General features: G+C 39.6%; 1 protein-coding gene across 1 annotated transcript; it reads right to left on the bottom strand.

Annotated features, from left to right (window-relative positions):
- On the bottom strand, positions 8337-12149 carry LOC8069366 ((R)-mandelonitrile lyase-like). Its single transcript, XM_002437347.2, has 5 exons — positions 11757-12149; positions 11274-11656; positions 10848-11163; positions 9172-10078; positions 8337-8741 (listed from the first exon to the last, which is right to left on the bottom strand). The coding sequence occupies exons 1-5, from the start codon at positions 11863-11865 to the stop codon at positions 8681-8683; spliced, it is 1776 nt and encodes a 591-aa protein (XP_002437392.2). The 5' UTR covers positions 11866-12149; the 3' UTR covers positions 8337-8680.

Below are 15335 nucleotides of genomic sequence, written 5' to 3'. Positions count from 1 at the left end.
GTCGGTGTCGACTCCTTCGGTGGTAGCTATGCTGTCAGAATGGTTGACGTCCTATGCTCGGTGGCTATTATTACTTCAACCCATAACCGTACCCTATCATTTTCCATGGGAACGAATTAAAGGCACTTAACAGTCAGGTAGTACTGTCACTGTAGGATATTGAGGCTAGTCTCTATATAGATTTTATGGAGTTTTATACATAATAAATAGAGTGCTACGTTAGCATAAATAGAGTTTTTCATCAATTGGGGTGAAGAGAGAAGAAAAACGTTTCATGAGAACGAAATAAGTGAGCATTGTTTTTAAAACTTGAAAACCACATAGAACTTCCACTGAAAATCTTTAGTTTATTTTATCTCATGCGCGTGCCAGTGTAATACCCGATTTTAAGAACAAAATCAGATATGCACCATATATGAGTTTTAGAAGTCAAATCTCACATATAGCTACAAATAAGGGGTAATATCAAAAGACAATGCATAAATTATATAACGTACTTAATAAATTAGAGATAACCTTAAGCAGCAAACAACGGAAGATAACTCCAACTTCGGGTATTAACTCCACTCTACAGGATCCAACTGACTGGTTGATCACAAGCCTAAACTTCTCCTGAGGTTTGGGGGAAAGAGCAAGAGTGAGTCCATGTCGAACTCCACAAGTATAGCAACTAGATTGTATAGCTCCCACAATCTCATGATCAATGTGACATAAATAATGTAAAGCATTAAATAATAAATAATGAGCATATTAACACACAAGAATCATCACCCTTAATGTAGATGTCCCCAAGGCCGCTCCTGACCGTGAGCTCGGCTAGTATACTAGTTTTAACACTCTGCAGAGGTTGTACATCTTTACCCATGAGTCATGATTTACCCTTTCGCCCGAGGTAGCTAATCTCTTAACCCACTTCCAAGGAAGGTCGGCAGGGATCACTATGAAGCCTTTCAAAAGTTCGTCTAACATGTTAGGGCCGCAAGGTTTCCTTTGCGCGCAGATATAGATACCCCCCTTCCGAATGGCACAATGACGCGCAGCCTATACACATAGGGACAGGGGCTCGCACTATACCCAAAACGGTTCAGCCCCTCCGCCCTTTCGGGTAACCTCTAACAAGCTAGAAAAGGTCTTCATACTGAGCTAAAGCCAGAGCCATTATAGCCCTCATGGTTGCACTGTTGTCCCGGATGATCACGTACAGATAAATCATCAAGTGGCTAAAAAGTCATTTTTATCATTTATTACTTAACATTAATCTAGTCACAGGATCATGGTCACAGAAATAAAATCCAAATGCTATACTTGCCTTGATCCAGTTGCTCCTGCTAGTCCTGCTGGTTGTCAAGGTACTGATCTTAACCTCCGAAGTAACACTCTTGGTCATCCACGAATTGCTCACCGTCTACACTCGATCATCGAATAGAAACACACAAGCAATCGGAGCCAAACATACACGAAGCAAACAATAGAACTAGATTAGAACAAACACCAAACAATAAAATGGTTTGAAAACTAATCTACGTATTACTACGAACACACGCGAAAAGCATGCTAATCGAAGCTACGGGGAACAACTACCGAAAGGTTCACGAGGTCATAATTTAATTTACAAACATGTCTCATATTATTTAAGTCTTATTTAAGTCATAAATAAACACGTGAGGGTATCTATCTCTTCGAGTTATATAATGGAGTTTAAAATTACATTGAGATAAAACATAATTAAATCGACATAAAACTAAAGATACTGTATAGTTTAAGTTGAGAACATCTATTCTATCTAGGGAACTACCGGAGTGGCAATGGACAAGAAGTAATAATTAGATAATTACATTAGTCACATTTACCTTGGATAAAGGAAAGCATGTCCTAATAAGACCAGAAGAGGGTAGTCACAGCTGGATAAACATATCGCTCTCCTAGAGGGGCAATGGCCGACTGTTGGCATAGGGCAGCAGCAGCGGCGGCTGTCTACGACTAGGAAATAAAACCCTAGTTTTTTTAATCTCGTGTTGGCTCTTTAAGATTTATAAGAATTATTTTACATAGACATTGAGCATTAAAAAGAGATATTTATTATTTTGAATTTAATTAATTTTATTGATAAAATAATTCTAGAAAAGTCCAGAATTAGTAGTTAAGCCACGAAAAATACTATGAAAGCTCCGAAAATTCGGGAAAAATTCTCAGAGATACTATAGAATATGGGGAACCCGAATAAAGTTTTTGGACCTCATGATAAGATTGTTTAGAGCATCTAAAAATTAGATCATGCTCAGAGAAAAGTGAGAACAGAAGATGGAAAAATTCTCGAAAAGTTTGTAGAGATTACTTGATGGACGAGGAACTAAAAGAAGTGCTTTGAGTGACAAAGAAAAGATTTTAGGAAGCTTCTTAATAAAAACTTGAGTTGAGAAACAAGAAATTTTGTTGATAAAGATAAAGATAAAGACGTAATGGTCAACAAGGAAGATCGATCTACTAAACGCATTTTAAAAACTTTGCTCACTCAACACATAAAGGAGCAACAAGCATCACACCAAAACATATGCACCAGCATGTACGCATAATAATATTGCTAAGCCTTATGATAAATTTTAATTAAAAAAAATATTATTTTTCCTATATTTTCATGAGCACAAAAATATAAAATTAAATAATTTTATCTATATTTCAAAAGGAGTAAATTTTAAGGTGTTACAGCCAGACACAAATGAGATCCATCAAAGACTAAAAGTAACCTTGTAAAACTATACCATTGAAACTATGGGTTTGTTTGATACAGCTTACAATAGTTTCATGAGTTATTATGAGCTATTTTTCTTTTGTCAAACATTAATATTTTTCTTCTTTTATCATAAACACACGAGTTGAGATGAAGCTGAAAAAAGTAGTTTATTGTAGTTCTCTTCCTTATTTCTCTCCTGCACCTATGCATAAATTAGTTGGTGAAGCAATTTATAAAATACTTTTTCTAAAACAGTTTAGTTTCACTAAAAAAGTATTTATAAAACTATTTTTTTAAAAAAACAGCTTTATTAGTAATAAAGTTAAGCAGTGACAAACAACATTTATATACTGAAACAGACAAAAGCTTTAATCGAACTGACCAAAAGAACAACGCAGGGTGTGTCGTCGTGTCGTGTGTGTCCATGTGGCTGCGCCACGCGTGCATCGGTGCATGTGCATCTCGGGGTATTAATCATGGTCAGGCGGGTCAGCAGTTGAGTTGGCCGGGGCAACGGAGAAAATGAGGGAAACGATGGTTCGATGGCTTTGCTCAAGACTATCTCCAACAATCATCACCTAAAATACAAGACTCATTTGTCATTTAGTTAGCGCTACAGTTAAAAGGTTCCATACCTATTTTTAGTCTTCTCCAACAACAAGACCTAAAAGACAACACTCTCTGCAAATGGGTCTCGAGGAAAGAGGATACCCAAATTTGGGTTATGCCTCTCTTGATATCCAAAATGGGTCTTCTGTATGGGTACTCTGTTGAAGGCTGTAGGTATTGTGTTGGAAACCTATTTTGGGTTTGAGTTTCCAAATAGGTCTCCTGTTGGAGACAGCCTAAAGGATAATACACACATTTACCACTCCAATCGAGAGAAAAAAAAAAGAGTGGGGACGGTCTCATAAAGCAACCATATACACCCACGGATTTTTAAAAAATTTCAAAATTTCCTGTTACATCAAAATCTTTAAACGAATACATAGAGCATTAAATATAGATAAAAAATAGTTAATTACATAGTTTTCTATAACTTACTAAACGAATCTTTTAAATAGATTTAATCCATATTTAGATAATAATTATTAAATATAAATAAAATGCTACAGTAGCCAAATTCGAACTAGGGCCTTGTTTAGTTGCCCAAAAATTTTACAAAACTTTTTAGATTCCTCGTCACATCGAATCTTTAGACGTATGCATGAAATATTAAATATAGATGAAAATAAAAACTAATTACACAGTTTGGTCGAAATTGACGAGACGAATCTTTTGAGCCTAGTTAGTCTATAATTAGACAATATTTGTTAAATACAAATGAAAGTGCTACTATTCACATTTTGTAAAAAATTTTGGAAGTAAACGAGGCCTAGTATGGATCTGTAGTGCATAATATAAAAAGAAACGAAAACTACAATGAGTGACACATGTGAAAAAAACTAATGGACCTCATTTTTGCTCTATCTGATATCTCACTCATAAAATAATCGTCACTTGTTATCGGATGCCTTATCTATGAACATTTTGTATCTTTGTTTGCGGATACGTATCGTTTTTGGCAGTATTTTATACTAGGGCCTTGTTTAGTTACCCAAAAATTTTGCAAAATTTTTTAGATTCCCTGTCACATCGAATCTTTAGATGTATGCATGAAGTATTAAATATAGACAAAAACAAAAACTAATTGTACAGTTTGGTCGGAATTGCCGAGACGAATCTTTTGAGCTTAGTTAGTCTGTGATTAGACAATATTTGTCAAATACAAACGAAAAAACTACCGTGCCTATTTTGCAAAATATTTTGGAACTAAACAAGGCCTAGGCTACCAGCACACGAACAAACTGGAATTTAACACGCTGCCTCTGTCCTCACTTTCAGTGACAGCGCAAACTCTGATGAGCAGAGCAGCAGGTGGTTGGCAGGCGGAGCCCGGATCCAGCAGCACCAGTGCACGCAAGAACACTCGATCGTCTCAATAGGCGACGACCGCTCTAGCTAGCCTTGTTTAGATGGAAGATAAAATTTTTTTTGATGTCACATGAGATAGGAGTATATCGGAAGGATGTCGAAAGATGTTTTTAGAAACTAATAAAATATAAATTACATAACTCATCTGGAAAGTGCAAGACAAATCTATTAAGCATAATTAATTTGTCATTAGTATATGTGGGTTACTGTAGCACTTAAGGCTAATCATAGACTAACTAGGCTTAAAAAAATCGTCTCGTGATTTTCAACTAAACTATGTAATTAGTTTATTTTTTATCTACATTTAATATTCTATTAATGTGTCCAAAAATTCGATGGGATGAATGAAATTTTTTTTTTGCTGAAACTAAACAGGGGCAGTTCGCAGCCGAAGAAGACGATCCCGATCGAGGCGAGCGACGTGGGCCTTGTTTAGATGCTAAATTTTTTTAACATTTTTGTTTGTTTGTGGCAAATATTGTCCAATCATAGACTAACTAAAGTTAAAAGATCCGTCTCACGATTTACAGGCAGACTGTATAATTAGTTTTTGTTTTCGTCTATATTTAGTGCTTTATGTATGTGCCGCAAGATTCGATGTGACGGAAAATTTTAAAAACTTTTTGATTTCGGTGGAAAAAAGCCGTGGCCTGCTCTCATCTGAAGAAATTGGAGGAGAAGGAGCTCCGAGTGGCTATTCAATGCGTACGTCCCACCGATCTCCATCAGACCATCGCCCGCGCGTTAATGGCGAACTGGAGATGGAACGGTCGTCGGCCAATACGAACGGATCGGAGTGGTCTTGGTCAGCACAAAGAGCGTCTCCAACGGCTGACAGCATGCTAGCTAGGAGGACTAGCTCGTCCAATCAGAAAGAGAGAGAATGAGAAAATTTGTAGCGCTAGCGATGAGTCTTTCGAAATTTTCGGAGTCTCTGACCTGCGTGCTGGCTTGTTATTATTATTTTTTTTGACTGAACTGAATTTATTGAAAACAAGAAAAATTAATAATTATAGAGTTAATTACAGAGCAACGCGTCACAACACAACGCACCACAGCGTCGCCCAGCGCAGCGCAATGCAATGCAACGCCACGCCACGCAACTCAGCAGCCTGGCTTGTTTTTATTGTTCTCGCTGATACAGTGGCCGGCGATTTAACTCTGGATGCAGTTGGAGATGGACTACGATGCAAGTGGTGGCTACTGCCAATTAGTTTTTCTCTTTATTTATATTTAATATTCTATAAATATGTTTAAAGATTTGATGTGACGTCTAAATTTTTTTTGTAAAATTTGGAAACTAAACAAGGCCTAGGCTATGAAATGTCTGCAATGCTACGGCCTACGGCGATTTGGCCGATCACATTCTCTTGGATGCGTAGAACCTGCCCTGCCCATCCGTCGCGCTCATGTGAACTGTAGGGGGCTTTCATTGCGTAATCTTAGGTTTGTTCTGGAACCGTTTCGAGATCTACAAACACAGGAATACGGGAATACGTATTATTCTAATTTTGCCCCCCCCCCCCCCCACCCCACCCACACACACACAAAAACAAAAACAAAAAAAAACTTAATACTCTAATTCTGCCCTAAGTCAAGTTATCAAAGTTTGATCAAATTTGTACAGTAAAATACTAATTAATGTTTATACTACCAAACAAAGTACCATTACATTCGTGATGTAATAATTTTTCATAGTATATCTATTTGGTGCCACAAATGTTAGCAAATTTCTCTATAGAATTGATAAAACTTAAGATGATTTGACTTGTGATATAACTAAAATATCAAGTTTTAGATATAGGGAGTATATTAAGAAGAGGTAAAGTACTACCCTTTCCGTCCCCAAATAACTATACCTCTCATTTTTTAATAACGTTTTTAAAATTTGATTTGGCTAACAAGCCCCTCTATTCAAAACCGTAAGTTGTGCTTCCTTTTTTAGCTACATACTCCCTCGGTACAAAAAAGAATACAACTATAGGTTGCGTAACACTTAAAAAGATTCATGTTTGATCAAATTTCTAGTGAATAGCATTCACATTTATGGCTCCAAATCTATTTATTATAAAAATACATTTTATTCTAACGATATTTATTTGATACCATAAGCATTTATACTTTTTTTATCTATAATTAGTCAAAATTAAGATACTAAAACATGACACGGTGCTAGAATTGCTTTGTTTTATGGATGGAGGGAGTACATGTGTACTGCATTATGTGTAGATATATAATAAAAATCATATAACTAGAAAAAAATATAGAATGAGTTATAATATACTCACTTCATTCCAAATTATAAGTCATTCCAAGAATCTTGGAGAGTCAAAGTATCTCAAGTTTGACCAAAATTTTAGAAAGAAATACTAAGATTTGTGACATAAAATAGGTATACTATGAAAAGATAATTAAGGAAGAATCTAATGCGTCATTATCTTATCATATAAATTTAGTCAAACTTAGGATGCTTTGACTCTCTAAGATTCTTGAAATGACTTATAATTTGGGATGGAGGAAGTATAACCGAGGGAGTAATAATTATAATGCATAATAAGTATCATTAGTAAAATATACTCATGCTTTGCAATAGAACCCAATATTTATAGCAATCAGATTCCATGTCATCGCTAGACAAGGGTTATTCTAACTTATATGAACACGGATCATGAGTACTAGTCATATATGAGATACAGAGGGCGCAACTCAATACTTATTATAATTGGATCATATATCTATAATCTATGCTAGATGTAAATTGTTCTAATTTGTATAAATATGCATCATAGTTGGTTAATGAAGGAATACATTTTTATAATATATATACTAAAAGATATAAATAACATATGTAGTATCCACAATATAGACTCCTAGGCTTCTGCTTGGGGCACTATGTTTGTTTCGCATATGGAGATGTTAATTAATGTAATTGACACCCACGTAATGGAGTATCAAAGTAAATGACACTTACCACACAAAGAGTTTTGACATACAACTTTTTCTTCCTTTCTGGATGATGCCTTCCCTTATGATAATTACATAGTGGGCAGCGTGTCGAGGTGAGTTGAGTTGTAAGCAAAACACATTTCTCACATCTATAATGAGTTTTGGGCAGCATGTCGAGGTGAAGGCTGCATCATCCACGGGTGATAAGGAGATGAGGTAAGGGCAAAGATGGCAAGTTGAGGCAGCAACATGCCTAACAAAGCTAGTCTAGGGAAGAGGTCGACTAATGGTCCAAAATTGTAAAGTACATGTTATCGGGAGTCTAAAAAAATTGGATTTATAATTTTTTGATAGATCTATAAATATATATTGAATTTAACATGTTCGAGGACATAAACAGAGAATTTGCAAGTTTAGGGACTAAGATAATATAATTATACAAATTCGAGAACCTAAACGAGCAAGTTACAAATTTAGGAACTGAGATGATATAAACGAACAAGTTTGAAGACCACTACTAAAGTTTAAGGACCATGATAACAAGGCCAGACAAGTTCCTGGTCCACTAGTGGAGTTTACTCTTTTTTGTGTGTACCAGCAGTGTGGGTAATTTATCAACAATTATATAGCCACTTTGATTTTATTAATTTGATAATTTATAAGCACTGGGAATAAGCGTGGAGACTTCTTTACCGGTCAAATACCAATATAATGGATTATCATTGCTCGTAAAAGCATGTAATTCCTAGTCTTTACACCCATGACCCATAAGAACATCCGAAAAGACATGTCTTGCGGTAACTATCTCTTCTAGCAAAAAAAAAATGCAATATCTACGCAAGTCTCGGTTTCTGCTTCCCCTCTTCACATCACTATGCACACACACGCAAAAGATGCCCATGCTAGTATTAATCTATACAGCAATCTCAGTCAAAACCCTAAAAGTATGTGTTACAGGAAAAGTATGATGCGCTCCACACATGTTAATTGAAATGTTTGCTGGTGGATGAATCTTTCATGTGTTGGGGGCTATGGCGGTATAACTGGCCTTCTACTGTGTCTCTCCTCAATCATCTTCAGGCCCACATACCTGTTTAATATATATAAAAAAACAGTTACCATGTTAACTTCTACTATAACATGGTTAACAAAACAGCTACATTGTTGTGTATACAACCACTAAATTTTCTTTTGAAGTCTTTCCATTATCCTAGAACTCCTAAAAATTTTCACAAAGGAAGCATCCGATCATCAATTTGTATTCTAATATTTCCCCACAATAATAATAATATTTATATCTCCGAAAATTGATAGCATGTGTGGGTGCATGGGTTGATGAACTAGTAAGATTAAAGAGCTAACTGGAATTTCAAATATAACATGGTAACATCTTGATAGTTGACGAATATGATGATCCAGTGATTTACTTCACAGCGCTATATAACATTGTTCAACAGTTTTAAAACAACAGCATTTCATATTTCACCTGGAAATGGACGAAGAATGATTAAAAATCATACCTGCCCATCATCAAAATTGTAGCCTGAGGATTTGTCCCAGGCGTCTCACTGAACGTTGATGCATCTACCACACGAATTGCACGAGCACCAATTACCCGGAAATTCCTATCAACCACCTTCCCAGCGACACACCCTCCATGATAATGCCATAACGTTGCAACAGTCTGCTGACAGTAATTTGCTAGAGCTATATCGTTTGTTCTCCAGTCAACTGGCAGTGCTGTCCCAACAATCCTGAAATCCCTCCTAACTGACCCTCTTCTATTTGTCGATCCAACTGCCGAACGAAATCCGTCCAATGATCTGCCCTCGAGTATTTCTGCCACATGACGCACACCCAGGATACATCGTGCCAAGTCCTCAGGACGGCTCAAGTAGTTGAAGCGCAGAGCAGGACTCTCCAATGGATTCGTTGATGAAAGCCATAGTGAACCCTCAGATAATGGTCCCGGAACCTTTTCCATGATAGTTGCAACAGTAACATAGAGTGGAGAAGACGAGCCAAGGAAAGGACTAGAAGATCTCAACTCTGGAGCAAGTGGGACAATGTATGATGCTGCCTCAAGGTATGAGGCAGTTCCATTAGCTGACGGGATGCCAACGACCTGAATAAGAGAGTGATCAATAGGAACTGACGGGATGAAGGAGATGCCATTGCGAGGGTTGTCGTACATATGTTTGCCAACATCGGGGATGTCAGCAGAAACAGGGATACCAAGGTTGGAAAGATCAGGAGCAGGGCCGATGCCACTGAGAAGCAGCAATTGGGGACTCCCCAGGGAACCTGCTGAAAGTATAACCTCCCCACCTGGGCGCAGAAGGGCTTGGTGCTGATCAAGGAGATGGTCCTGATAAACAACACCAATTGCTGCTATTGTTGGTTGCGGAAACCTTCCACGGCGCGCAGCTGACAATACAACAAAATGGAAGCAGTTTGTTCAGTTGAAGTCTCGCAAGAAAAAGGAAAAGAAAAAAAGCTAAACCCCATAGAGCTAAAATAGTATACTTGTACAAAACAGTCCAATGACGAAAATTTTTGAATGAGTCCAATGACGAAAAATGGATGCATTCTCCCAAGTAAACCTAGAGTCTTATTCACCAGAACCTATTTTTTAGGAGAATTGAATGAACAGCAACTAAATCAGGAAAAAGTTTTAGCATTATTGTGTTTATTTCGGTTCAAATCTAGCACAGAAATAGGGGCCGAATCAGAAACAAGACGTTATTGTCGATTCAGAGTTTACTACTAAAGGTTTAAAAGAACTTTAGGCAATGATTCTGGTATATGCAATTGACTTGAAAATTCTGTTTGTGAAAGATACAATGACTCTAGTTGGCTATCTTAGGCCTTGTTTAGTTCAATTTTTCAGATTCCCCGTCACATCGAATCTTTAGACGTATGCATGGAGTATTAAATATAGATAAAAAAAAACTAATTGCACAGTTTAGTCGGAATTGACGAGACGAATCTTTTGAGCCTAGTTAGTCCATGATTGAACAATATTTGTCAAATACAAACGAAATTGCTACAGTGCTCATTTTGCCAAAAAAAATTGGAACTAAACAAGGCCTTAGTTGATTCAGTTACAATTCTGCAATGTGATGATGCGCAGTCATCACAGACACCTTCATCCAAATTACCACAAGGCCCAAGAAGTAACAAACAAATGTCTTACCAGGGTCAATCGGGTTGGTCATGATGCGCGTAACTGTAGCTCGGACGGCAACACGGAGACGGCTAGGACGCGCAAACGCAAGGAGGTCCGCGGCGCTGCGCCGTCGGCCTGATGCATCAAAGGTCGTGGCGCCGACCTTTGTGCCAGTGACGTGGTCCACCGTGAAGCCGTTCCACGGCGTCACATTTGCTTCCAGCAGCGCCGCCCTCACCGCCGCCTGCCACCCGTGCACCGCCGGCTGGAACGTCATCAGCCTCTCCACCCACTCGTATGACGCGTTCACCAGCGGCATATCCCAATTCGTCGCCTCAGCATCCTAAAACCTCCAGCAACAATGGACCCAAAAAAAAAATCATCGAGTCTCCGAACGAAACAAACTGAACAATCGCCGGGGATGTACACGAAACGCCAATGCCAGAAACCGACCTGGGCGTGGCCGCGAAACCATTCCGGGTGCGCGCGCGAGTAGAACCCGGCGTTGATGGCCGTGCCGCCGCCGAGCACCCGCGCGCGCACGTTAGGGACGCCGTCCTCCGACGTGAACGCCTGCGCCGGCGCGTCGGAGTCCGGGGCCGGGTCCGCCATGGCGAGCGTCCTCACGAACCCGCCGGCCGTGGCGAGCGCGGGGAACTCGCTGGGCGCGCCGCCGCGCTCGAGCAGGAGCACCCGCCCGCCGCCGGGCCCCGCCAGCGTCGCCGCGAGCGGGCACCCCGCCGTGCCGCCGCCCACGACGATGTAGTCGTACATCTCCACCGCCGGCGTCGCCGCCGCATCGACCAGGTACCGCGCGTACGGCGGCGGCGGCGGCCCTGCGAAAACCGAACCAACCACACCAGGTCAGCCGCCGCAGACGGATAGCGCCGATTACATACATAGACGTACAGATTGGGTGCGAGGTGGTAGTGGTACCTCCGAAAGCGCGGGACTGAGCGGCGGTGAGGGACGGCACGAGGAGGAGGATGAAGAAGACGACGACGACGACGAGGTGGTAGTGGAGCCGCGCCGGGATGGCGGCCATGGAGCGGTGACGTAGTGTCTGTGGAGAAGGTGGGTGGGGTTAGCGCCGGAGCGGAGAAGACGAGGTGGGGCTTGGGCAGTGGGAGGAAATGCGAGTGGCGCTGGCGCGAGGAGGAAGGAGGGCGGCATTGCGGACGTGTTGGCTCGCTTGTTGCGTTCCAATCTTGCTGGAAGGTGGAAGCTCCATTTGGGGGGCATTGTGTTTCGTTTGCCTCCGATCCACAGCAAACAAAGTAGTAGTGTGTGAGACACTGAGACCACCCAACCCAAAAGCTCTCTTGTGGAGCAAAGAAAGGGACCCGCAAACAAGAACTATTCTACCGAGGCTTGTTTAAATTCACTCTATGCCCTGATTTAAAATGATTTAAATTCACTCTATCCCTCGACAAGTTTAGAGACTACTCATACATTTAACTCTATCCAAAATAAACAATACCTTTATATCTGCCTCAACAGGCTACATGTAGTCATGTACTGAGGTAGGTTCTACCTACAAATTCAACTATGTTCATGCATCTAGCTATTGGATTCTGCTCTCATGGTCAGTTAAGAAAAAAAGTATCGTGGGTTTATGTTCACACAATATTTTATTATTTTAATAGACTACATCGCTCTGCGTGATATTTAGATGTCATGTAAGGAAGGATCCTTGACGAAATGGTCACAAATATTGGAAGTGCAACAATATATTTCCTCGTTGAACTGCACTTAGTGTAAAAGAATTTTATCTTAGCTTAAACATAATCAGTAATTCAATATTATACGGAATTAGATTATTAGGTATTGACCAAAGCTTATAGGAGTCGATGTAGATGAAATGATTTGATAAGAATTTTATGTGTACTTGATGTAGGAGTCGATGTAAATGAAGTAGATTTTTGTCGGCATCGGATTGGGACTTGCCACTTCTAGTGATGAAGAACTCAACGAAGAACTGCAGCGGCAACACTAGGACCATGGTGTGGTGCTCCTCTTGTAAGCATACTTGACCCATTTTTGGCTTTTAAATAGTGTAACTGAAACCATTCATAAGTATGATGGAAATTAACCCAAGGATATACCACTTACTGAGAATAGTGCTTAAAGAAGCAATTAGCTCAGAAAAATAATAAAATGATCAATAATTAAGTGCCAATATAGAAAAATAAAATAGTTTATCCAGGAACTTCGATAAGACCACAGAATTAAGGCTTATATGAACATTGTGTAAGCATTAATAAAACTTATTAAAAACACTAAGAGAATAACTGAAAATTTAAGGCCGCAATGTAACAAGTTATAACCAAAGACTTAAATATTCCTAGCTAAATAAATCCTAAATCATGCTTAAACAACTTTAAAACTGAAGGAAAAAAACTTGGAATGTAAAGTTTGTTTGGATAGGGAATGAAGCACTTTTATTTAGGCAATATTTACTAGATATACTTTAAAATCTGTAGTCAACTTTGCTGATAAAATAAAAGCTAAGTCGAATTTGGCCCGTATAAACAAAACGGCCAGGGGCCGGCTTGCTCAATGGAGCTGACACGCGTGCAAACACGGTGCTTGTGCCCATCTAACGGCCCAATAACCTGGTCTAGCCCACCTCGTGCAATGCAACGCTGCTTGTAAGCTCTGCCTGTTTGTTTTGCCGGCCGAAGCATGGGTGTGCTAGCGATGAAAATGTTATGCATATTTTTGTGATTGTATTTAAAACCGAGATTCAGATCCGTTCATATTCGAGTTCAAATATTCAACATACGATATCCGAATATTAAAATCATGCATTTATAATGTTCACATCCAATCGTATCTTATCCGATATAATTGACATTATTATCCGTATTCAAATCTGAATTCGATCCGAAATATAAAACCAAATATAATATTGACAATATCTGTCCGTATCCAATCCATTTTCATCTCTACCTATAGGGGTAACACACCATGAATGGTTTTGTGTGAACCCTCGTTTTACTTATGCCAGATCAGATTACCTGTTGGCATGATATGCCCTGCCTAATCCATTTGGAGCAGCTATGGATGAATTGGACAGACAAAGACATGCATGCTGATGCCGACCTGGTCATTGTTGTTACAGTATCACTTATCGCCAATGCAAGGGCAAAATTGTGAGCCACCTGGTCATACTCATCACACAACAAAAACGGCTCTTGGGTGCAGTCAGGAGCCGTTTATTATCAATCAGTCGGCATGTCTCAGTCGACGCACGCATGTGACTTGGAAGCCAGGGATCGTGAGCTCTCCCCTCCTCAATTATTGCATTGCCTCCCTTTTATGCCTGTCTGAATCTTGTGGAGCGGAGGAGGATGATGATGCGTGACCGTATATATGCCTTGGCAGGCTGTCCACCTGTCGCGGGCACGGCCACACTGCTACTGCACTCATCGTCATTTCTCCGAGTCACAGATTATTTTAGATGCGATTATTCTCGCGTCAAGATGAGATGTCGCAACTGGAGCAGTAGCACTCCTGTGTGTGATAGATCGCGACTTGTACGTGTCTACGTGATCGCCTGATCGGTGATCCAGATCTGGTCAGCACTCAGCAGTGCTCTCATTCCTCATGCATGATCCTGTCTCCATTCTCACCCGCCTTTCTGGTACAACTACTCCTACTCCCTTTTGTTGCAATTATTATGTACTAATATACTATTGGGGCTTGCGAGCCATGCCATGCCATGCCATGCCATGAGCGAGGCTTTTTATCTGGCTTTGGTTACTTCTTCCATGTGATGTAAGAGTGGTACGGTCGCTGTGCATGGCAACGGAGCTTAGGGATCTGTTCGTTCGAGTTTATCTACTAAATCTTTTAGTCATTTAACAGTATTTTTAGTTATAACTTTTAGACAAACGAATAGACTCTATCTGTGGCATTGTCAGAGTTCACAGTACAACGCTTACCTTGAAAACAGAACAATAGCACTGGATATAACCCTTCATGAACTCCTAATCCACTAGGATTGACTGTGCATCTACCGCGTGTTGTTAGTCAAAGAAAAGAAAAATCGCCATATACGCGGAAGTTCCGTAGCTGTGGACAAAGGACACTCGGAGAATTATCTATGGAATCAAACTCTATATGAATTCAAGTAGAGCACGTTCAGACATGTTACAGATTGAGTTTGAAAAATGAATGAGAACGATTGCTTAATAAGTTTTCCAAGCTGCACATCGTCGAGGTGACTGGATTACAAACTATGCGTCTCATGACAACGTACAAGTATTTCTTTTTCTTGTAGATAAAATAGAAGCTTCTTCTCCATCTAACCAACAACTAACGGACTGTACATGGAAAGATATATATTTTATTCTAAGATTACCACAAAAGAACAGAAGGGACAGGAAAAAGGCTGAGTACGTTATTTATTTATATATACTTGTCCTCCTAGATCATAATAATTATGATTCCTTATGATCTCAATGTGTGACCAGAGTCGGAGCTATAAATATTTGAATTTATAGCACAAAA

The sequence above is a fragment of the Sorghum bicolor genome, chromosome 10 (genome assembly GCF_000003195.3).
Source record: "Sorghum bicolor cultivar BTx623 chromosome 10, Sorghum_bicolor_NCBIv3, whole genome shotgun sequence".
Lineage (NCBI taxonomy): Eukaryota > Viridiplantae > Streptophyta > Magnoliopsida > Poales > Poaceae > Sorghum > Sorghum bicolor.
The sequence above is the reverse complement of the archived record's forward strand: the minus strand, read 5'-3'. Positions and strand labels throughout refer to the sequence as shown.